At 38.1% G+C, this 23,638-nt stretch overlaps 1 protein-coding gene across 2 annotated transcripts; it reads left to right on the top strand.

Moving 5' to 3' along the window:
- The first annotated feature begins 593 nt into the window (after positions 1-593).
- dzip1l (DAZ interacting zinc finger protein 1-like) lies at positions 594-23,638 on the top strand. 2 transcript variants are annotated; one of them, XM_036570423.1, is made up of 16 exons: positions 594-730; positions 5,785-6,357; positions 8,389-8,473; positions 9,730-9,854; positions 9,942-10,103; positions 11,410-11,529; positions 11,701-11,763; positions 12,238-12,384; positions 12,940-12,970; positions 13,069-13,164; positions 13,285-13,418; positions 13,799-13,988; positions 14,883-15,051; positions 18,412-18,590; positions 20,342-20,478; positions 23,110-23,638. In XM_036570423.1, the coding sequence occupies exons 2-16, from the start codon at positions 5,845-5,847 to the stop codon at positions 23,254-23,256; spliced, it is 2,298 nt and encodes a 765-aa protein (XP_036426316.1). In that variant the 5' UTR covers positions 594-730; positions 5,785-5,844; the 3' UTR covers positions 23,257-23,638. The 2 variants fall into 2 exon arrangements, with proteins under 2 accessions (XP_036426316.1, XP_036426315.1); XM_036570422.1 differs by having other exon boundaries at positions 18,412-18,614.

Genomic DNA, 23,638 nt, shown 5'->3' with positions numbered 1-23,638 from the left:
TCCTGGACACCACCTCTTCCAGCCACTTCTCTCTGGTAGAGGATTCAGGGCCATAAAAACCAGCAAAGCCAGACATGCTTACAGCTTTTTCACCAGATCTGTATGGCTCATCAACCACAGTGGACACCTCACACTTTAAACTTAAACTAAACCAACAAACCTCCCTTACTTTATTACGGTAACTCCTCTGTAACATAATGCTTATTTGCACAACTGTACAAATGTTTTGCAAATGCTCATATCATTCTGTAATATTCTGTATATAATAATTTTATAGTATATGTCTACTCAGACCTGCATATGTAAGTTATAGATAATCATATCTGCACATGTACAGATATTCACACATCTCTTTACCTCACTTCACTTTGCCTCTTTATTATTCTTTCTTATTTATTCTGTTTATTGTATTTTTATTTTGTTTGCCTGACTAGCTTATTCTGCTAAAGCCTCTTCTAAGGTTGTGATGGACAGTCATTAATACAACCATGGAGGACTGTGGTGAAACCGTGGCTGGCTTTAATGGATCCTCTGTCTGTATCTCTGATCTCCAAGGAAACTGTGTTTTGCTCCACCCGTGCGCTTCCCACCCACCACCAGCTGTTACTCGCACGAACACAATAATCTCCTAAAACTTATATTTTACTCTCAACTCGAGTTCTCCTTTTCAAACTCCTGCTCGAAACTTTCACTTTCTGCGCTATATGTGTGCAAGAGGCTCGAAGCTGAGGTAAGTTAGAGACACTAACCTCACACACCTGTGAACTGCAGGCGAACTTGTTTTTGAGTTGTCGACTGATAAAATACTCCATTACCTCCTTGCTTTTCCTCTATGAAGATAAATCCATAACTCGGACACGTTAACGCTACTTTTCTCGGTGGTGAGGAAACATCTTTGGTCGTAGACCAATACCGTTAGCTTAGCTTAGCGTAGCTAGCCATCGACTGTTATTACTGTTATTCCAGGCTGCAGTTGACACGACGAACCGAAGCTTGAACTCGTCAACACAGCCTAAAAAGTGTCTGTTTTTCTCTGCATCACAGCTGATTGTCGCACATTCGTCACCCCAGAAACCCAAACCGAAGAAATGTCGAGTTCCAGAAACTTTCTGTCATTCTGGTGACTTTTATGCATTATTACAAAAAAATGTCATAATGTCAGAACTTGCTGTCATTATTAGAAAATGATGATACAACAGCAAACTTAGTTTTTGTTGAGCATTTGAACGTAAGCTAGCTATATTTTTAAAAGAACGAGCTTCTACTGATGTCCGACTCGTTGAACGAATCGGTTCCTTTGAACTGATTCTCTTCAACAACAAACTGAATCAAACTTTTTGTAGCATACGATGTATGATGTTATCTGTGTTATAGATTGAGGATTTCCAATAAAATTTTAATATTATACCTTCTCCTTTCCAGAGAAACTTGAAGCTGCAAGTGATTTCCAAAGCAGAACTTTCCAAGTTTAAAAAACGACGTTTTCTGCTGTTAAAGCGGCGTTTTAATAATTTGACTAATTTGACTGATTATGTGTGCATTTTAACTAATATTATTTATTTATGAAAACACCGGCTGTTGAAGAGGAACAGAGGAACTTTATCTCCAGGTTAGAGTTAACTTAGCTGCTCTGCACTAACATTCAGTCAGTTTAGCAACGAGTCACTTTAAGATGAGCTGAAGTTCCGAAGCACATCGGCTTTCATTTTTGATTCCATTAACATGAGGTAAATTAAGGGAAATCTGCTAGCATTACAGTAATAACAATAACACCTGCATTTTCTTAACAAACCTCTGTGTGCATCTCTCTCTCTCTCTCTCTCTCTCTCTCTCTCTCTCTCTCTCTCTCTCTCTCTCTGTGTGTGTGTGTCTGACTACTAGTGCACAAGCCTGCACACTTCTTGAATGTGAACCCCAGTTTCCCAAAATATTTTTCAAGCTGTTTAATGATAAATTAGTCCTCTCTAATTCTTTCATCATCAACGAAATCTAATAACAGCACACTATTGCCCAGGCTGAGGATGTTCTAAAATGTACACCCTTGTACGTGACTTTGTACAGGCATGATACCTGCCTACAGCACTGAGAACATTCAACCAGTGCAGCTCAACAGCCACATTGCTACAACCATTTCATCTATGTTATACAGTAAATATGGTACTAATGTAGGATATCAGATCACCCAACATGTTTAAAAGTTCAGATAAGTTCATGTGTGGGAATAGTGTCTTGCAGTGGTTTGCATGAAATAAGCCAATCAATGAACAACGAATATTTACCATCACTGAACACAGGCCTGAGCAGCTCTAGTAGACCCAGAATGTCAGACTCCAGTTGTGGAGGACCACAGCACTGCATCGTTTGGCATTCCATTTCATTTAACACACTAGACCTTAATGAATTGAGTTCGGAGTGTTAGAAGAAGGCTTTTTTTTGCAGAACTGTGAAGGGATGTTGCGTTTAACATCGCTGGTGCACACTGTATATGTATTTCTCTGTCTGTGTTTATCCAGCCCTGCGCTTAAAGAAATGAATCCAGCTCAGTTAGTGAATAGAAGTAGCGGACACCAGACTTACTGGCTGAATTGGCGCTCACATACCACCCAGACTGAAAATTAATTATTGATTCAGAAGAAGAAACTTGCACTGCCAAAATCTCATCTTTGAGGACACTTGTTAAATGGAAATTACTGCCTGAACAGTCTGTCTAATGAAATAAAATATGCCATGGGAAAACAACAATGGCATAAAAAATGCAAGCTTTTTATATATAATCTGTTGTAATTTAAACCAGAGGTGGGTGACAACAATATTGGATCATGAAAAATTCTATTACAGATATTGTTAGTATTTCTAGAGCACAACCCAGCTGTATGCTTTTTAAAAAATGGAGATTTGTGACAGTTGTAGAGAGCCTGGTGGTGTCAAAACTGCACTGTAACGAGCAGCTGACTAGTGATTAACCCATTTTAACCATTATCTTATTTACTTGTTGTCATTTATTTGTTCTTTGTTATGTTAAATAAATATCAAAATCATAGTGCTTATAGTTTTAATTTGCATCTCCAAAACTACCTGTTACCAAATCTCAAAAACTAAATATTGTGATATGTATTGTGCATTCTGAAGACCTCTACCTCAGTATTGCCCACTCCTACGTTAGACAGTTTGAATACATTAATTGAAAGAATCGGTTTTGTAGACTGCACTTAGTAAGAAACAGTAAGAAACTGAACTCATCATACAGAGCGAATGAAAGGTTGTGGAGATCAGACTCACTTGCTGAGTTGATTGTCATTGTGTACAGAGGGATATAGGAATAAATTTGACTGATCATTATGCATCGTTGAATCAGATGATGCGTTCATTAAAACGGACAGCTCAAAAGAATCGATTCGGTAAACTGAATCGACTTGAATCGCTAGTAACTCCTGTCGGCCTGAACTGACACTGTTGCCAGGGGGCGTGACCACGCTGTTGTTATGGGCGCGGTCGTTGTGTTTTTTGAGGGGCGTGGCCGCGTCTCATAGCAACCCTTACAAGAACAGATAAAACAATTAGTGCCATCTAGCGTGCTGACTGTAGCAGAGGCGAGAGTTTGACGACCGAAATAAGAAAGAAACGGTTGAAATTTGCTTCTTAAATGGGAGAATTTTTAATCTGATGAGGGCTGTGAAAAGCGGGGCTGTGCTGGAGAAACGGTTAGAAAGGCCTACACAGACAGAACTCGGTTTTGTGTTTCATTAAAAAATGATTCACCTGATGGATGAAAATCGAACAATTTCAGAGTATGAAGAGCTGTACAACATATTTGATGTCTTTTTACCAGTTACAGAATATGATACTGTGATAAAAGCTGTCCCAACCATTATACTCTTTGTGTGTAAAGGTACAACAGATTATGATGTGCTGTAATATCACTCCAGACATGTGTGCTTTGTGTATTGAAGGTTGTGATTTTAAGTCAGAAAAGGTAACAGATAAATTCATGAGAGAAATTTTGTTAAAGAAATATTATCCTCGTCAGCTGAGAAGAAATATATTTTGAAGGATTACAAGAAGGAGATGGCTAAACATATTAGGAAAAAAGATATTTGGTATATTCAGTTTTACCGAAAGCAAAAGAGGTTTTTACATTTAGAATGATTTTTATCCATCCAACAAATTTTTTAGGGAGAAATTGAATTTAGATACAAATGCATGTTGTCTCTGTCGCAATGATATTGAAACTGTGGAACATGTTTTTTAGTGTGAAAAGCTGCAAACATTTTGGACATCCTTTCAGAACTGGCGTACGTCTGAAAATAATGAGATACATCCAGTGAATGAGATATCTGTGAAGGTCAGCCTGTTCTTAGAGGAGAAAAATATTGAACTGAATTTCAAGTGAATATTTAGATTGTGTTGTACAAATACTTTATATACAAGTGTACTCAGGTGACCCTCTTTAAGCTGCCTTATTTATTTATTTATTTATTTATTTATCTATCTATCTATCTATCTATCTATCTATCTATCTATCTATCATTTTTCCCTCTTTTATCTAATGTTTTACTGTTCAGCATGGTGGACTTTCAGTGCTCTGTTGGCATTATATGCCTAGTGTGTTTGTACAATGACTGGCTAACTGACTAAAAAATAAACCTACGCAGAAAACGGAGTAGATTTGTGGAGAGGACCAAATCTTTGTTGAATCATTTGCTGGAGGTCAAACTCAAGATATGCTTACTGTCCTCATCAGAACCGTAATGCTGAATGAACACCTACAGCTGGACATGCTGCATGGTGCATGTTCACAGGAGCCTAACGCACATGAATTAATGCGCAGTAAAAACATATTAATCATCTGACTAAGGTTAATTTAAGTCATTTTATAAAGAAGGTAATTAACTTACGTTATAATTAAGTTCACTTAACTGTAATAACAGATTCATACAGGTGACAGTTTTCCATTAATGAAACACTTGAGCAATTAAAGTTTGAGTTTTGCAATTTGCAGAGCAGTTTACAGGAGAAAAATCACACTGACACATCAGATGTGGCTGGATGACTAGACCGAAGGAGTGGCGTCTGGTTGTCTAGAAACTAAGGCCACTCAAACATCAGCTACTAGTTTGGAACAATGCAGTTCCACAAACTGCTAAGAAACTGTTGAGTGTTGACATTCACTCCAGGGAAACAGAGAAGTGCAGCTCACTTTCAGAGCTGGAGATTACACACAGAAGATGAGCCATTTCCAAATGCACTTCCAGGTAAATAATTCTTTTTAGCTGAAATTACCGTTAGAATGAAGTACAGTTCTCTCAGTTCTTTCAGTTCAGTAACTGTAAGTTTAAGCTAACGTGTGAGGCGTTACCCTCACTCAGGAGAGCACACTACATTTCAGACTGCATAGGCCAGATCATATAAGAAAAGCAGATTTTCAGCAAAGAGATAGATTTACAAAAAAAAAAAACTCGTGAAGACACCCTTTACATAGCTTATATGTTATCTATCTATCTATCTATCTATCTATCTATCTATCTGTCTATCCGTCTCTGTCCATCCATCCATCCATTCATCCATCTATCTATCTATCTATCTATCTATCTATCCATCCTTCCATCCATCCATATGGTGTGTGTGTGTGAGTGTGTGTGTGTAAGTGACACGGGTCATTTACTGCTTTGTTGGTTTACCTTAGAGATATATTTGCAGTGAGTTTGATCTATTCTCTCTCTCTCTCTCTCTCTCTCTCTCTCTCTCTCTCTCTCGCTCACTCTTTCTCACTCTCTCACTCATAAGCCCTTCTTTAGAAGTGGTCACTACCCATCATCCTGCCCTCTCTTCGCTAAACCTCTTATCATGCCAGGCCAGTTCTCTCCAGCTGAGCCCCTCTCTGCTTTGGTCATCCCACCATCCTGGAGTGCCGGACCCCCTCCTCAGCCCTTCCACTTCCGCTCCCGCACTGAGCCCATGGACTGGCGCCGCATGGCATCACTGGACGTGGATCGCGTGGCACGAGAGATGGACATAAGCGTCCTGCAGGAGTTTATCACTGCGGTGACATTCTGTGATGTTGAAGGGGAGCGGTGCCCCAACTGCCGCTGCCCTACAGACACGGCCCTGCTGAAGGTCCTGCGCATGTCTCAGCTGAGCACAGAATACCTGCTGCACTGCCAGGACTACCTGACGGCACAGATGTCCGCACTGGAGGAGCGCCTGCAGGGGGCGTTGTCCCAGGCCCAGAAGGAGGCAGAAATGCGAGCGCAACTGGAGAAGGAGCTGCAGGAGGTGAAGCTGGAGAGCCGGCGCAGGAAGAAAATGATGGCAACTCAGCAGCTCCTGCTACAGGCCAGCGCCAATAACTACCACAAAGTGAGCTTCTTAAAGTGATAGTTTGGTGAAAATCATGTTTAGCCCTAAACAATTCCAAAATTTGTCTGTACTTTAGTGCACTTTTAGTATGTCATAGAGTGTCAGAAACCAGATAAGCAAGTCTGTTTGAAATTAATTAACAATGCAGCGCTTTTTGGGGCAAATAATTTGGGCATGTCGTTTGCATAGTCCTCATTGGTGAGATATAAGTTTTTATTATTTATTAGCTATATTGGCCTTGTAGCACCAGTGCAAAACTAAAAAAGCTTCGGACACCAAACATGTCTTGGATGACTGATTTGTGGTAAGGGGAGAAATGTGTAAATTCGAGCCCTTGTTCATGTACATGTAAGAGCTGGTATAAACATTTAGATCACATGGATTACTAATGCAACTTGTAAACAAACGAGAGAGGAGATAAAGAAAGATGCTGTTCAGGTGCTTTCATTACTGCAGTGATGCAGTTGAATATGTGGTCCTTCCTTGTTGCTGGAGATGCAACAGGAGACCTTATAGCTGATATATGGGGAGCCTGGACTCTTCCTATTTCTCCCATTATATCGAAAACATGGCTGCAAAATGCCAGAGGGTGCCTACGAGCAAGTCCTAAATGAATGGGGGTGAACAGAGCTAAACAAGGATGTATTTCACAAAAAAGCAAAGAAAACTTACCTGTATATTTCTTTTTTTTCTACAGCAAATGGGTTTGGGGCACAATGACGCTATAATCACTGCTACTGAGTGCTGACTGATTGGCGAGCAGAGCAGCTCATCGGTTGAGTGAGGCAGTTCGTGCTCACTGACGTCATGAATGTACATGAGCCGCTGTCATAGAGTCCTATAACTGGAGTTCAAAAGCACTCAAAAATACAACAGCAGTGTTGAAACGTTTTGTGTTGCTCTGCGTTCAGGACACGAACGCATTCTCCTATATAAAAATTAAGCATAAAAATTACAAACTATGACTTTTCTCAAATGCTCCATATTAAGCCATTCTTTTTGGACTCACTCGGGAGTGCCCTCTAGCATTTGACAAACCCAGAAGACCTAATAGAGTGGCAATTCTTCTCTCTACAAATTCTTTGCTTTAGCATTCACACCACAAATGTATTGTGGTCATATACTACATATACTCTGACCGCCTCTGAAAGTGGTTTGAGTGATCCAATCACAATGTGTCTCTGAATTGCCTCTTGGCTCTAGTCTCAATAGTAGTTTGTGCAGTTACATGGATGCAGTCTTCATTCTTCATCATTCAAATTTTGTTCATGAACCCAGTATTGTGAATCAAACTGTGAGTTACAATTTTTGCATATTTCAATCATTGAGATGTAAACACAGTCATTCAGAGTGGGAACCGGGGTCACAATGTCAATATCTAAAGCCATTACAGAAATATAGCAATTTTATTTTATTTCCAAATCCACCACTTAACCTAAACACCTCATAACACCCTACATGTACCCCTCTACCGTAAATGTATTTTTAAAAAATACATTTTATGCCAAAATGTTATCTCTAAACTACTGTAAGTCAGTGTCAGGCGGTGTATTCATAACCATTTCATGTTATAACATTCAGTGCGGTAACTTTTTATATACTGCAGACATCTGATTCCTGTCACCACCACTGTGAACAATTCTGACTTGGTATGTTTGTCTAGAACGGGACATTTCATACCAAACCACTCTGAATGACTGTGTTTATACACTGGTCATTTAATTATGCAGAAGTTTTGAATAATTGGTGGAATTCCCCTTTAACAGGTCATGATAAATTGCCAAATAGAAGCTGTATTTTGAGTAGCACAATGCTGATGGTGTAGAACACCACATATAGTAATATTGCTGCTCATAGTCCCTGTTAAAACATGTGGGAAGAAAACATGAAAATGTCAGCTTTAATTGAGAAGCAAACATCTGCAACAAAAGGCTTAGCTAGTGTTAACAAAAGTGGCTTGAAGTAAGAATGTTGGAATGAGAAAAGGTTTATATTGAGTAACAGCACCTGTTGATGTTTTTCCCGTTTCAGTGCCAGTTCTGTGAAAAATCTTTCGTCAATTACTCCTACTTACAGTCACATATTCAGCGGCGGCATCCTGAGATCACGGACGCAGGTATGAAACCTCCCACATATATCCTGCGGACCACTTAAAATGTGTCAGTCAAAGAAGCTCTGAGAGTCAGTATGAATATATAATTAGTTTCTTAAGGTATTTCACATGTTGTTTTGCTAACTGTGAGAAAATATGCAGATTTTCTTATGATTTCTTGTGTAGGCTGCTGTGTCTGCTTTACAGTGTAGAGTCGATAGTATTTTGTTATGCAGCTCTGCTTTTTGCTGCTGTAAGATTTGTTTAACTATGTGTTAACTAAGTGCTAAGTTGAGGGTGGGGATGCACAGTCATTATGATTTTTATGATTCTGATTCCAAATTCTTTACAGCTAAATTGGCTGACCGATTTCTTTCTTTAGCCGATTTTTTTAGTCTTATTTTTTAAACCTGAAGCTCACACTGTGTGGGCTAAATCAGTGTTTCTCAACCCTGGTCCTGGAGACCGACTGCCCTGCACATTTTACTGCTTTTCCTGCTTTAACACAGCCACTTTAACTTAATAATGGGCTTATAGTGAGCTGATTAGTTGGATCAGGTATGTTAGGAGCAGGGAAAACACTAACAAGGGGAGGGCAGTGGGCCTCCAGAGCCAGAGTTAGGAAACACTGGGATGAATTCTAGATTGAAAATAAGAGACAATGGGCTATGTAACACAATAAGTAATGCAATAATTTGGTATGGGTGTAGTAGCATTCAGATACAGTGTGAGTGCACTTACCTGCCTCATTTTATTAATGTCACAAAATTGCAAAACTGATAGGCTAAAATCAAAATAATAACTTCACCAATTCCTGATTGCACATTTGGAGCAAAAATCTCTAGTTGAGTGTGCACGTTCATTCAAAAATATTCATTCTTTAGCGTAAAGAGTGAAAAAATAGGTAATGTTATTAGATAATAAACTTTAATTTTCTGTTTACAATCATTTCTTGTCATAAAATTACTATGAATGGCTATTTTATCACTGTGATTTGGTCATTGCTCATTCTCGATGCGGTACAGCTTTCTCAGTTATTATAGAATCGTCTACAGCTCCATTCATTAAAAATTCCTTCGGTTTTGCAGCTTTGTTCATATCAGAATCAGTTTATATGCATTTGCAACAAAATTATTTTTAAGTAGCTCCAAACTTTTTAACAGTAGTATGTCAAATTACCTACACTAAACTATTTACCCTGTTAATAATCAATAGCGATAAAATATATGAAAGGCACCATAACATTCATCCACTTTATAGCTACTGTGGTTGTGTGTTAGAGAGACAGAAGAAGAGGCAGGTGGAGCAGATGGAGGATGGGATAGAGGAACTGAAGGAGAAACTGAGGCTGACTCAGGTTCGCCTGGCAGCAGAAAAAGAGGCAGATGCACACCATAGGCAGCAGGTTGGTTTACAACTATAACACAAGCAGTGTAAGCCGACTTATCAACTCAAATGCAAACATATTTACATTATGTTTCTATCAATGGAGGAGCTGGAGGAGCTGCGGAGGAGAGAGGTAGCGGAGAGGGAGGCCATAGAGAGATGGAAAGAGGAGGAGAGGAGAAAATTTCAGCAAGAAATTGAGGAACTACGACAGCTATTTCTGCAGGAGTTTAAAGGCATAGCAAACAAGAGCTACTCTCTGGAAGCTGTGAGTGTACACATTTCAGCCACTAGATGGAGACACCTGCTCATATCCAGAATAATACAGAACAGTTGGACAAAGTTATACAGAAAGGTCAGAACGAAGCCCTGTCCCAATTGGTGCACTTGCAGTCCAGCAGTCCTTTTTGCACGTAGCCACGAAGTTGTAAGGTGTCACATTTCTCATTCGGGTCAGTGAGGTGCTCACAGGCACCTTCTCTGCACCCTTAGTGCTAAGACCGCAACGACTCAGCAGCGGCTTCAAATTTTCTTGCGATAAAGGCAAGGACGAGTGGAGGGATTTGTTTACAACTGCAGGATCAACATGGCGAAGAAGAATCACATTCAGATTAAAATGCATTTGTTTATTGATTTAATTTGACTTATTTTGAGTTATTCAGAGTTATTTAGCTGATCTCTGCATGTAGTCAGAATTGAGCCAATGTAAATCAGCAAATTACTTCATTTAGAAAAACAAGTACACTCAATAACCTAATTTTGCCGGGTACAACACATTCAGGGCCCTTCAAGCACTTCTGCCCTCTGTGTCCACACACCGTTGATGTCACCAAAGTGCGGACCTGGATGAGCAGCGCTGGGCCCAAGGCGCCAACAAATCCCGAGGGTCCCAACATTGATCCTTGTCTCTCGTGCTGCACATTTTAGTGTTTTCTAGTCTAACACATCCTCTTCAGCTCAGGACTCTGGACATCTCAGGTTTTGTTAATGATGTGACTAGTTGGACCAGGTGTTTTGGAGCATAGAAAACATCAGAATAAGCAGGTCTGGGTCACTCCAGCACCAGGGTTGGGAACCACTGGAATAAGAGATGGTTGGTGCTTTAACCCTTAGAAATGTTACTGTCATTTGCCACTTACTGAACACTGAATAACTTTAGTTTTTCTGTATTCAAATGTACAAATGTTAATTACATTGTTGGTTGCACAAGGAACAACATTTATTTTGGGTTCACATTCTGTATTGACAGGTTACAAGACATGACAAAAACTTGATGAAAATGTAAAGAAGGAGCAAATTTAAATCATAATAAAATATCTCCTACTTAAGTGTGTTATGGGCAGAAAGTTTTGTTTCTATGTTTTTTTTCAGTGCTCTTTGAGTGAGAATTACTTAAAATCAAATTATACCATCCCAATAATAACTATGAATTCTGAGGGTTAAAGTCAAATGTTCCAGCCATTAATGTCTTTTACGGCAGCAGTTTTCTTTTTGTGCCTCCCTGATCTTTATTAAAAAGTTGCGGTCCTTTGAATTACTGAGCTGCATTTTTTATGTGGTGTTTCTCTGAGTAGAAACTGCAGGAACTGGAGAGCAGAGAGGTGCATGTGTCCAATGTAAGAGGTGAGGACGATCATGAGAAAGAGCGAAGGCGGCTCAGGGAGAAAGAACTGAAGGAGCAGATGGCTCAGAAGGTTTGGTTTCCCACTTTTTTTACATTCACTCCTCTGTCTTTATACACAAATCACCTTCTGATGGAGAAAACTTCATTTTGTGACAGTTTGATACAGGTTTAATTATTAGAAAGCAGACAAACCTTGTAAACCTTCTAAAGCAACCCCTTTGCTGTCTTGGGTGTCTTTTAGAAGAGTGAGTGGAGGAAGAAACTGAAAGAGGTACAGAACCATCACCAACAGGAGAAAGAGGAGGTGAGAGGAATTTCCGCGATTCCTGATACAACACAAGCTTGTAAGGAAACTGGGCAATTGCATGTGTGTGTGTGTGTGTGTGTTTTGTGTATGTGTAAGGTTAACGTTAGGGGTGGATATTACATATAGGTACTTATATATTGTTGCTGTTGGAACAAAACCTTGCATTTCCAAAATGGCAAGAGAAAGGAAAAGCATTATTAACGTTTAATGTATGTTTTTGTAACAACATTGTATTTCAAGTAATTCTGGACCATTTCTGCTCTACTCATCATAAAATGTTCACACAATGTAAAGGGCATCTGGTGTTTTCAAATAATGTGGAAAAAGTTTAATTCATATGGAACACTATTATATACAAGTACTTACACATTGCACATATATATAATTATGATCTCACATCCGGTCCTGGAAGTGGGTTATTGTATTTATGTGTTATTTGTGTGTGTGTGTGTGTGTGTGTGTGTGTTACAGCTGCAGAGTGAGAATGCCAGGCTGCTGAAGGCTCTGTCTGTGGAGCACAGCTCCAGCTCCAGTCTGCATGCTCTGAAGCAGCAGCTCCTCTCTCTCTCCTCTCAGCTCAAACAGAAAGACAGATTCATCCACTCGCAAGAGCAGAAGGTGAGATGGTGCACTTTACAGCTTTAAAATGGAGCTAAAGTCCTCACTATTGGTGTTTCCTACCCTTTTATATCCTTTTATATCTATTTTATGTGAGTAGTTATTATACATAATAATAATTTGTACAACTGAATTATTTAATAGTTCAATCATTTTGGAAACTTAGAGAGATATTAAATGATAAATTTGCTAAATATTATACTGCAATTATATGATTTGGTCAACATTTTGAAAAAAAAGAGGGTTTTGGATGTAACTTTACATTTTTAGTTAACTTCATTTCTAAGTGAGTCATCTGCAGCTCTGTTCTTTTTCTACTGCTTCCTTCTAGTTATATAAAGCCTGTGAAATTTCACAGTACTCGCATCATATTAGAATTGTTTTGCGTATGTATCTGGCATTATATTGGTTGTTTATTACTGAAAACATTGATTACAAACAAATGGTAGTGTATATGTAATGAAACACAAAGTATGTTTATATATCATTTATGTGTAATGCAATTTACTTGAAGTGAAAGAAGAAGTATAACCCAACTCTATACTTTCATTCCAGATTCAGAAACTGTCTGCTACACCAGTCTCAGGTACTGACCACTGTGATATTTAGACATTTCTGATTTACATAATATTATATTAAAGCCAACAAGACCGGTACAAAAATTTCAAATTGTTTTATTCACAGTAAGTTATTCAGAGCCACCACCACATATTACTCAGGATGCTCACGACTCTCCAGAAGAAGAGGATGTTGATGATAAAGGGGAGGAAGATAAAGAGAGTATGATTTTTCAAGTAGTTTAATCAAATATATGAACCGCATAAATAATAGCACTTCATTTACAAGAGCATTTTAATGGAGTACTGTATACTCACTTAAAAAACACTTTGGCTTCTGCAGGGCTGGAGGACTCAATGGAGGCTCAGCGGAAAGTTCTGGAATCACTGAGAGGAAATCAGGAGCTAATGAAGGAATTTAGACCCATCCTAGAGGAGACTCTGGAGGAGAGACTGGAGAAAATGGGACTGAGGAAGGTAGAAATTCTTTTGCTATACTATTTTAATTTAATTAAATCAATAATTAAATATGTACTTTATTAATTGTATTTACAATGCATTCACTTGCTAAGTCTAAACATCTGACCTTTTTCTGATTAACTGTCCTATGTTGTTCAAAAAGCACTCTGGGCTGAAATGTGCAGTAGCAACACTTATCACTTCGACATGATGGTTAAATATACAATTGTGATTTAGCTCCATTAAGTGAAAGGGCAATTGTACTTTACTAGTACATAGCACTGTAAGCATTGAGGAGTCACTTGTTGAACGTTTTTTACAGCTTAAACTGTATTTTGCAATTCATTGTGTTGAATTACTTTGTTGTTTATTGCAAAATGTTGTTGTATAATTTGAAGGGCACAAAGGGAATCTCTAAGCAAACGCTAAAGAGCCTTAGCTCAGTGGTGTCTGCTCAGCATCTGCAGAGGACCAGGAGCCAGTCAAACCTGCAGGAGCTGAGGGAGAACTTAGTACAGGAGCTAAACCACAGAGTGAGACAGCTGCAAAAGAATCAGACAAAGTCCACAACCAACAGTTACGCCCAGCGTAAGGATACAGACCTCTCACAGATACACACACACATACTCACCCAGTATAAGCACACACACACACGCACATACTAAGACTATAATACTTGATTAAAATTGATTTCTCGGTTTGTAAAATGAATCAATTAAAACTGATGAATTGGCTTGTAATTTGAATGACAAACATGTTTCTACAGGACATTATAAAGCCGTGCTGAGCTATTAGCATTCACCACATGTAAGCCTGCATGCTGCTGGTCACAATATGCAGTACCGTGCTGAGACCACCCTTTTTCCAGTCAAAACAGCCATTCAGCCACTTTACTTATTCATTTTTCAGGAGATATTTCTGAGGAGATTAAATATTAAATAATCCACTTGCATAAGGAAGGGGAAAGTCAATTAAGTGAAAAAACAGAGATTTGCATAACCGGAACTCAAAAAATTATTAAAAGATACTGAGAAAATAGAAACAGACAACAAGAATCAAACAAAGCCGCTGTTGGTGTTCTCAGAACAATTCGGCTGACCAACCCAAAGTCCAAACCTCAACACTGGATCATGAGAATTGGAAAATGCAACCAACATCTAAGACTGAACTTTTAGTTGTTGAGACATCTATGTTAAAAATGTGTTTCCTCACGATGAAAAATTAATTTTGACTAGAAATTAAATGAAGCCTGGCCTCTGACTTTTGCACAGCACTGTACTTACTCACACACACACGCACACACACACGCACACACAAATTTACCCAATGTGTGCACATAGACCACACACATCATGCACATACACACAAGGTCATCACATAAACCACTCATACCACTACTCAAGCCTCACAAATGATCTCTTATTTTGTTATATTCTCTAAAATAAAAGTGTGAAATATTGGTCTTTGGCTATTTGTTTTCAGAGTGGAGGAAGCATCTCAGTCCAACAGCGGAAAGAAGCCCTAAAGCCAGACAGACCAGCTCCAAACTCTCCTCTCGGAAAGCCAACACTCATCAGCCTCCTACACCTGCCCCCCGCTCCAGAGCTCCTGCACACACTCCGACTCCACAAACACGGCAGAAGAAGAGCAGGTACTCCCACAAGCACACACACGCCACTCTGTGTGTCAACACTGCATGACTAAATACTGCTGATAAAAGCTAGGAACACACGTTAACACTTAATTGAATACCTCAGGTCACTAAGGAGCTGTGACCTCATTTCCCTCCCTCTGCCTTATCCATTCATTAAGATAAGATTTGTTTCGGTTATGATTGTTATTTGGTTTTGTCTTCTGGTTTCCTTGTTTTCAGGTTTGATGAAGTAGTCATCCTGTTTCTTTTTAAGTTTATTTGATGTCAAATCTTAGTTTTGTTGTTTGTCTTGTCATGTCTTCTACACTTTGAGTTTTGATGTTTTTGTACATTTTTGTACAAATGTGTAAAAGATTTTTTGTACAATGTGTAAAATATTTTATAAATTCTTCTTTTTCTTCTTTTGTTATTGTGCCTTTAAGAATGATATAAGTTAAATGAGCTCTGTTCTGATGTCCTATATCATGCCTCATTCAGAAAACAATCAGAGCTGAAGCCATCCTGAGAACTTCAGTGTTAATGGGCAGAGTTAAACTGCTGTAGGCTGAATAGCTAGATAAATGTAAATGAGTTGGTTCTTGTGACATCACAGAAACAGTTTTTTGCAGTTTAGTTTCCACATGGACCGGGTTGTGAACAGTACGTTTTGAAACTTAAACAATAATTACATATTACACCAGACTCCCTTATTTAAAAAAAAGATAAGGGGTTTTCCATGATATAGGCCCTTTAAGATAATTGAAAAACAAAGTGTAAATTTATAGCAAAACATATTGTTATCAAAAATAAAATATTTTGACAGTTTTAAACTGTCATGGCAGTTTGCAGATCAATGTGTATTAGATGTAAGTATGGGCTTGCTGACCATCTGAAGTACAAACTGTTTTAGGTACAGTCTTAGGCCATCTGTGAAAATATATAAAATCATTTATCTGGGCAGTAAGCATTTATTAATAAACAAATAAGCAGTATGTTGTGATTTTATGTGTGGGATTGTCTTAGCTTAGCCATTTCCAAAATTTTTTCAAGAAATCCCATTATTTGATTTGATTTGATTTGATTTGATGTTTACAGTCACTGTCCAGTACTTGCTTCAGTTAATCAATAATTTTTTTCAACATTTCTGTATAATTTGATTATTAAGCTGTAAACAAAGTCATTCAGATGAGTTTTATGCTAAATGCTCTGTTCTAGAGAATGGAGTTGTTCACAGTGGTGTTTGTTCAGTGGTGGCGGTGTTCAGTGCTACATCACAGAAAGTTATCACATGAAGTGATTATGAATACTGATGCCTAAAACATTGTTTTACAATCACTTTGAGAAGGTTTTGGCCTTGAACATTTATTTAATAGTTCCATTCATGGTGGAGAGGTACAACTTTATTTCCAAAAAAGTTGGGATGCCATGCAAAATGTAAATAAAAACAGAATGCAATGATGTGCAAATCACTTAACTCCTGTATTTAATTAAAAGTAGTACAAAGACAACATATTAAATGTTGAAACTGAGAAAGGTTTATTGTTTTTGAAAAATATATGCCCATTTTAAATTTGATGCCAGCAACTTGTTCCACAAAAGTTGGGACAGGGGCATGTTTATCTGTGTTGCATCCCCTCTCCAACACTCTGTAAGTGTTTGGGAACTGAGGAGACCAATTGCTGTAGTTTTGAAAGTGAAATGTTTTCCTGTTCTTGCTTGATATTAGAGTCAACGATTCAACAGTTCAGGGTCTCCTTTCTCTTTTGGTTTCATAATGTGCAAAATGTTTTCAGTGGTGACAGGTCTGGACTGCAGGCAGGCCAGTTTAGCATCTGGACTCTTTTTACTACAGAGCCATGCTGTTGTAATATGTGCAGAATGAGATTTGGCATTATCTTGCTGAAATAAGCAACGCCTTCCTTGAAAACAACGTCATCTGGATGGTAGCATATTTTGCCAAAATCTGCACATATCATTCAGCATTAATGGTGCCTTCACAGATGTGCACGTCACCCATGCCACATGCACTCATGCCCTCCATACCATCATGGATGCTTGCTTTTGAATTGTGCACTGATAATAAGTCGGATGGTCTTTAGCCCAGAGGACACAGTGTCCATGATTTCCAAAAAGAATTTCAGATTTTGATTTGTCAGACCACAGGACACTTTTCCACTTTGCCTCAGTCCATTTTAAATGAGCTCGGACCCAGAGAAGGCAGCAGTGTTTCTGAATCCTCTTTATATATGGTTTCTTCTTTGCATGGTAGAGTTTTAACTTGCATTTGTGGATGCAGCAATGAACTGTGTTCACAGGTTTTCAGAGGTGTTAATGAGCCCATGCAGTGATTTCCACTACAGAATCATGTCTGTTTTTAATGCTGTGCCACCCCAGGGCCGAAAGATCACGGCCAGCGAGTGTTGGTTTTTGGCCTTGTCCCTTGCGTACAGAGATTTCTCTAGATCGAATGATATCAGGTACCGTAGATAATGAAATGTATGGTACATTTGCTATTTTACATTGCGAAACATTATTCTTGAATTGTTGCACTATTTGCTTGGATGCTCTTTTTATACCTGATCATGTTACTGACCTTTTGCCAATTAACCACCAGGTGTTTTTTTAGCATTACACAACTTTACCTGTCTTTTGTCACCCATGTCCCAACTTTTTTTGAAACGTGGCTGGCATCAAATTCAAAATCAGCATATATTTTTCAAAAACAATAACATTTCTCAGTTTCAACATTTGGTATGTTGTATTTGTACTAGGTATTTAGAAGGCACGTGTAGGTTCACTGGTTTTAGGTAAATAAATAAAGGCTATATTTGTGCTGTAGACATCCCGCCCCCTGGTTCCTATAACCACCACTGTAATGAGTTAGTTTCTCTACAAGACACCGTTTCAGATCAGACCACTCTGAATGACTTTGTTCACATCTCAACAATTGAATTATGCAGAAATCGTGAAAATTCAGTGGAATTCCTTTTTGAATCTGATGTGCTGGTGATGGCATTTAACAAATCCATGCTATAGCTGGAGTGTCCAGAGAAATCAGGAACCAAACTTGTGTTCTTCTGACTGTATTCTTCTAACTAAGATATCAATAACAAAAAAATCATGTGTGACTGTATTTATATTATGTAGTGTGCTGAGATAAACAGTTTTAAACTTATTTATTGGCTGCCTAAGACTTTTGCACAGAACTGTATGTGTAAACGTTTGGTGTAACATCAGTGCATTTAGAGGTCAAGCCTTCAAGGAATATGAAAATGAATAGTGGCACAAGTCAAGCCTAGGTGTGTGCAGAACGTCGGTCTCATTTGTGCTTATCAGTGAGTGCTGATGTGTGTTTAACATGTGCTTTCCCTCTGTCAGCACCCCACCCTTCAGTTCAGAGGGGGACGAGTCAGCCGAGGACAGCGCCTACATCACCAGCTCCCGGGGCAAGCCTTCACCTTCCACACACCTCACCCCCTTGGGAGAACAGCAGAAACCCAGCAGTGAGCTGGACTGGTCAGACAGTGACGAGTCAGATGGGTCAGACACACCAAAAGGTCAGCAGGTGCATGGTAGTCATGGTGAGGGAACGAGAATTAATTTTGAACTGAATTAAGCATTATTCATCTTCAAAGGGCAGTTAACTGCTAGGCATGTCAACAATCAACAGAACAACAATAAACACATATAAAGGATTCTCACCATCTACTCAAAGACTGTCAGAGCCAGTATTATTTCAGTTCATTCAACTGTACGACACAATCCTGTGTCCTGTTTTTATTTACTTTGAAAGTGATGTCTTTGTTATTTAGCTACCTGTTTTTTAAAAAAGTATTTTTTTCTTGCTGTTTTGAAATCAGTTTAAAATTTTAAAACATACAATAATTTATAATAACAATATGTCACCCTGTCCATAAAGTCCATTTATAGAAAATAAGATGCAAAAACTGCCCATTTTAAATAAAGAATTTATTCTTCATGGTTGTGACATCACATATCTTGTCACTTCACAATGAGGTAAGAAGAAAGTGTTGTTAATGTTCATTATAGCTCAGACAAAAACAACCTGTTTAATTCTTTGGAATAAAGATAGGTTGAAAAAAAATTGTGAAAAAAGGAATTATCACTGTTATTAGTGCTTAAACATACAACTGTACTTGTGTATATATCTCCATTATTACTTATATACACTACCCTTCATTTTGGAATCACTTGTCATATTTTTTGTTATTTTATATATAATATTCAATTATATATATATATATATATATATATATATATATATATATATATATATATATATATATATTTAAAGTTTCTTCGGGGAGAAACAAGAAGTTATAACAGTAAATGATAAATAATTAAAATAATTTAGGTACCTATTTACCTATTTATTTGTCAACCTCTCTGACTTGAGATTTATAATATGATATATTGTGTAGTAATCAGTCATCATTCTGAACGTCAATCTACCTTTTTTCTAACTTCCTTCTAATTATTTGAAACCTTTAAAGTTGCACAGGGCTCTCATCATATTGTAAATATTTCATGCATACACAGTGTAATCTAAAAGTCTGAGACCACATTGAAAATCTGGGATTTTTTTTCATTTAAACCTAGAAATAAATAGAAAGTTTAAAATCTTGAAAACTTTAAAACAAAGGAAATTTACATTCAATTGAAACTCGTTCAGACGACTCTCAGGTAAATTTGATCTACAGATAAGAGGCTTTTGCACAAACTTATGGAGTGCTAAGAAGTTTGATAATGCTTTACTATAGAGAACTGTGCATAAGGCTACATGACACCTACATAAGCTTGTCATGACAAGCGCTTATAAATGCTTATTCCCATAGGTGTCATTCGCTATAAAGGTTACGTTTGCCAATTTTGATCTAAGTTTGACAGATGATGCCTTTTCGAATAAGCATTTATAAACATTTATGTAGGGTTGTGTCAGTTGTCATGGCAAGCTTATGTAGGTGTCGTGTAGCTTTATGAAGAGTACGCCACTGTAAAGTGTTGCCTGAAATTCTGACATTCAAAGATTCCACTTTTCATTCAAATTGTAATGCTGGTAGTAACATTTATAATGAAAAACTTTGTATTAAATTAGAAAGGAATGCAAAAGCATTTTCACCAGTGGTCTCAAACTTTTGGACCCAACTGTATCTTCAACAAACTTCTAAATGGTGAGAAGGGCCGTGGATATAATGTGATTTGTGTTCTTGTGTTCTTCCTTTGTTCTTTGCATATTGATCCAGTTTAACTGATTTTGATTCACATCGTCCATGGTTTCTGATGTCAGGTTCGGTCGTACAAACCCTGACGAGGAGCTTGGAACAGCAGCTGAGCAGCTCCATCACCAAACCTGCTGGTGGAATCCAAGTGCTTCCTCCAGCCTTTCTGCCTTTCTCTCGACCCGCCATCATTAAACAGCAAGCGGTACATCAAACTGCTCTACACAATTCAACACCACATTGCGTTAAAGGGGCCTTTCACCTGTTTGATCAACATTAAACACACTGTGCAAAAGTCAGAGACCACCCTTCATTCATATCATTTTCCTGTCAAAACAGCCATTAAGTATAAGTTGTTCATTTGCCAGGAGATATTTCTCTGAAGATTAGATATAACATTTCAAAGAGTCCTCATCAGATAAACAGTACTTAAAGCTTTCATCTTTGAGAGAGAGGAGAAAATCAAGCTCTACTCTTACTTCAGATCTGAAAAAATCCACTGTTGTTCCTGTCCATCCTTCCACTGTGAGAAGACAACTCAACACTATCAGAGTCAGAAAGGATGTGTAGCTGCCAAGAAGCCCTTACTGAGAAAAGAAAATAGACAAAAACGAAAAACATGCAAATCAAACAAAGAAGCTGCTGATGTTCTCAGAACAATGGAATGACCAACCCAGAGTTTAGACCTCAACATCACTGCATGTGTTTGGGATTGCTTGGATTGTAAAGGAGAACATACAACCAATTTCAAGACAAGTTCAAGACTGAACTCTGGAGGTGTGGAAAAATATCCCTGTAGGTTTCTTGGAGAAACTAAAAGCAAATTTCCTGAAAAGAATGAAAGCTGCAATGAAGGCACACAATTAATACTGAATAGTTTGGAATTATATTTAGTTCTTGAGGTGTAATTGTCTGTTAAATAGCAATTTTCAGCTTTTTTCTGACACTGAAAAATGAATATCCTGCACTTAATGGACAAAGTTAAATAAATGACATTATAGTATCAGTGAACCACACAAGTGTCTCGCCAAGGTTAGTTTCACAAAAAATCAGAATTTTAAGACTAATAGGTTTCACGCAGAGAGCACAGCAGACCAAGAAAGATCGTATATTCTCTGTGTAACGAAAAAAAATCATAATTTTTCCAGCTCCAGCTGGATTTTCTCTTTTCTCTCCACCTCCTGGTCACACGCTACATAAAAAACAAGAGCCACTCGATGCAAGAAAAGAACATAAATAAAGTCCATGGAACCAGGATTCAGGGGCCGTATTACAGAAACCTCCTATCTTTTTGTCTTAAGTTCAGGTCAAGATAAGATTTTTCACAAATTCCTGTTACAGAAGCAAATCTTATCTTAATTTAGGAATCTCATCTTACAGCATCCTATCTCTAGTTAGGAAACCTTAACCTATTCGATCAAAGTCGAAAGTCAACTGTCATGTCTGTTGCCTAGCAACCAACCATACCCGCACAGCTGAAACATAATCAAATTAGTGAAGTTAGTTAGCCAAACAGCTAGCTACCACTACTGAAGGTCAAACAAAACTAAAGCACGATAAACTTCAAGTTAAGAATATTGTGTCAGCACTTGTGCTGTTTATCAGAGCATCACCGCTCTCCAGTTTCAGTTTCCCAAATGCTTTAGCCGACCGTGCTAATGTTATTCTTCCTTATGACAGACACACGTTCAGCTCTGTCTCCTCATTATTCACCACCATCACTGTGATATTTTAACTGACAGGTTTTCATCAACATTAACACATGAAGGTAATAAGAGGGGGAGGTGGCGATCGTGTCTGCAGTGTCTGGGTTTTTAAAACACAGTTAGAAAAAAAACTCATAAGTCAAAGCACTGTTTTCAGTGTAGATAAATGTAATGTCATTATGCTAGTTATAATGAACTTTGCTGCCCTTCACTGCATAAAAGATAGAAACAGACGGTTAAAACAGAAGTTAAGACACCTCTGGGGTTGTCTTAAAGTTAGGACATAATTTAGGAAATTTTGTCTAGTAAGGATGGTTCTGTAATACTGTTTTCTTATCTGGAGTTAAGATGAGATTATGAACTTAAGAACTGTTTGTAACTGTAGTAGCTTCTGTCCCAAATTCAGTTCTAACTGAAGTTGTCATGGTGACTAAACAGATGAGATTTCAGAGTTAAGAAGTTTCTGTAATACAGCCCCAGGTGTACCATATGAGCCATTACCCTTCTACCTCGAGCCAGACTCCTCCTCCTGTTGCCAACTCATGCTAAACACACCCCAACCTGCTACAGTGTTTTTTTTTTAATTGTGTCCAAATGAAATGTAACGCAAAGATTCTAAAAAACACAGCTACTAAAATGTAAGTACTGTGAGAGATTGCTTTTGCAGATTTTCCGATGCCTAGATCTATATTCAGTTTCAAACCAAAACTTTGTATCTCCATATTTTTCTTTTTCATTCTTGCATCATTTAAAAATGCTAGTTGCCTTTTAAGTCACTTGAACGTTTTAATGGACAAAAAGGAATGGTGTAAAATCTTGGTACCACTTTACAGCCAGCAAGCTCTGAGGTTTACCAGGATAGAAAAGCAACTGTTGCCATTATTATTTGTGTGACTGCTTAATAATGAAGTTGTTTATGAGCTAATTGATAACCATATTATAAGACTAATTTCAAACCATTCATAAACTGTTTATAAGAGTAGTCTTATTCCAAGTGCTTCCAAAACCATGTTACATGAATGTCCATTAACATTTGCCATTTTGATGATAAAAGGTTTTGTTCTGACGGTCTATGTCCAGCTAATACACATACACGTAATGCATGATGCAGTGTTCCATTCTCTCAGCAGGTGTCTGAGGAGGAGAGCGATCTGGATTTGTCCTCCCTAGAGGAGCCCATTGCTCTGCCTACAGGAGCACAGAAGAGCTCAGATGTGGGTGGCACCTCTGGGACGAGTGTGTGGAGCTCAGCAGCCAGCAGGGCAGGAGGGTGGTGAGGTGCTGGAAATGCATCTGTTAAAGAGGAATCTATTTGTTGAGATTTCTGCATGATTAAATGGTTAAGAAAGCCATTTAGAGTAGCTTGATGTGAAATGTGCCATTCTAGAGAAACTTGCTGAGACAAAACTGTTCACAGTGGTGGTGAAAGGAACCAAAACTCTGAGACATTTAATGCCACTAAAGGCTGCCTCATTTGAAAGTTGTTACACAAAGTGGTTACAAATCTGTTTCCTAACACTTTGGGCATGATTTTACATTAGTTTTACAAAAGGCTTTTGGCCCAATATGTATTTTTTTGAATACATGCAGAGTGGAGAGGTACATGAAGGGCACTGTACACTGTTAGAAATAAAGCTACTATGCAGGCACATTTTTCAT

The sequence above is a fragment of the Colossoma macropomum genome, unplaced genomic scaffold, assembly GCF_904425465.1.
Source record: "Colossoma macropomum unplaced genomic scaffold, Colossoma_macropomum, whole genome shotgun sequence".
NCBI classification, from domain to species: Eukaryota; Metazoa; Chordata; class Actinopteri; order Characiformes; family Serrasalmidae; genus Colossoma; species Colossoma macropomum.
This window is presented reverse-complemented; position numbering and strand designations above follow the sequence as displayed.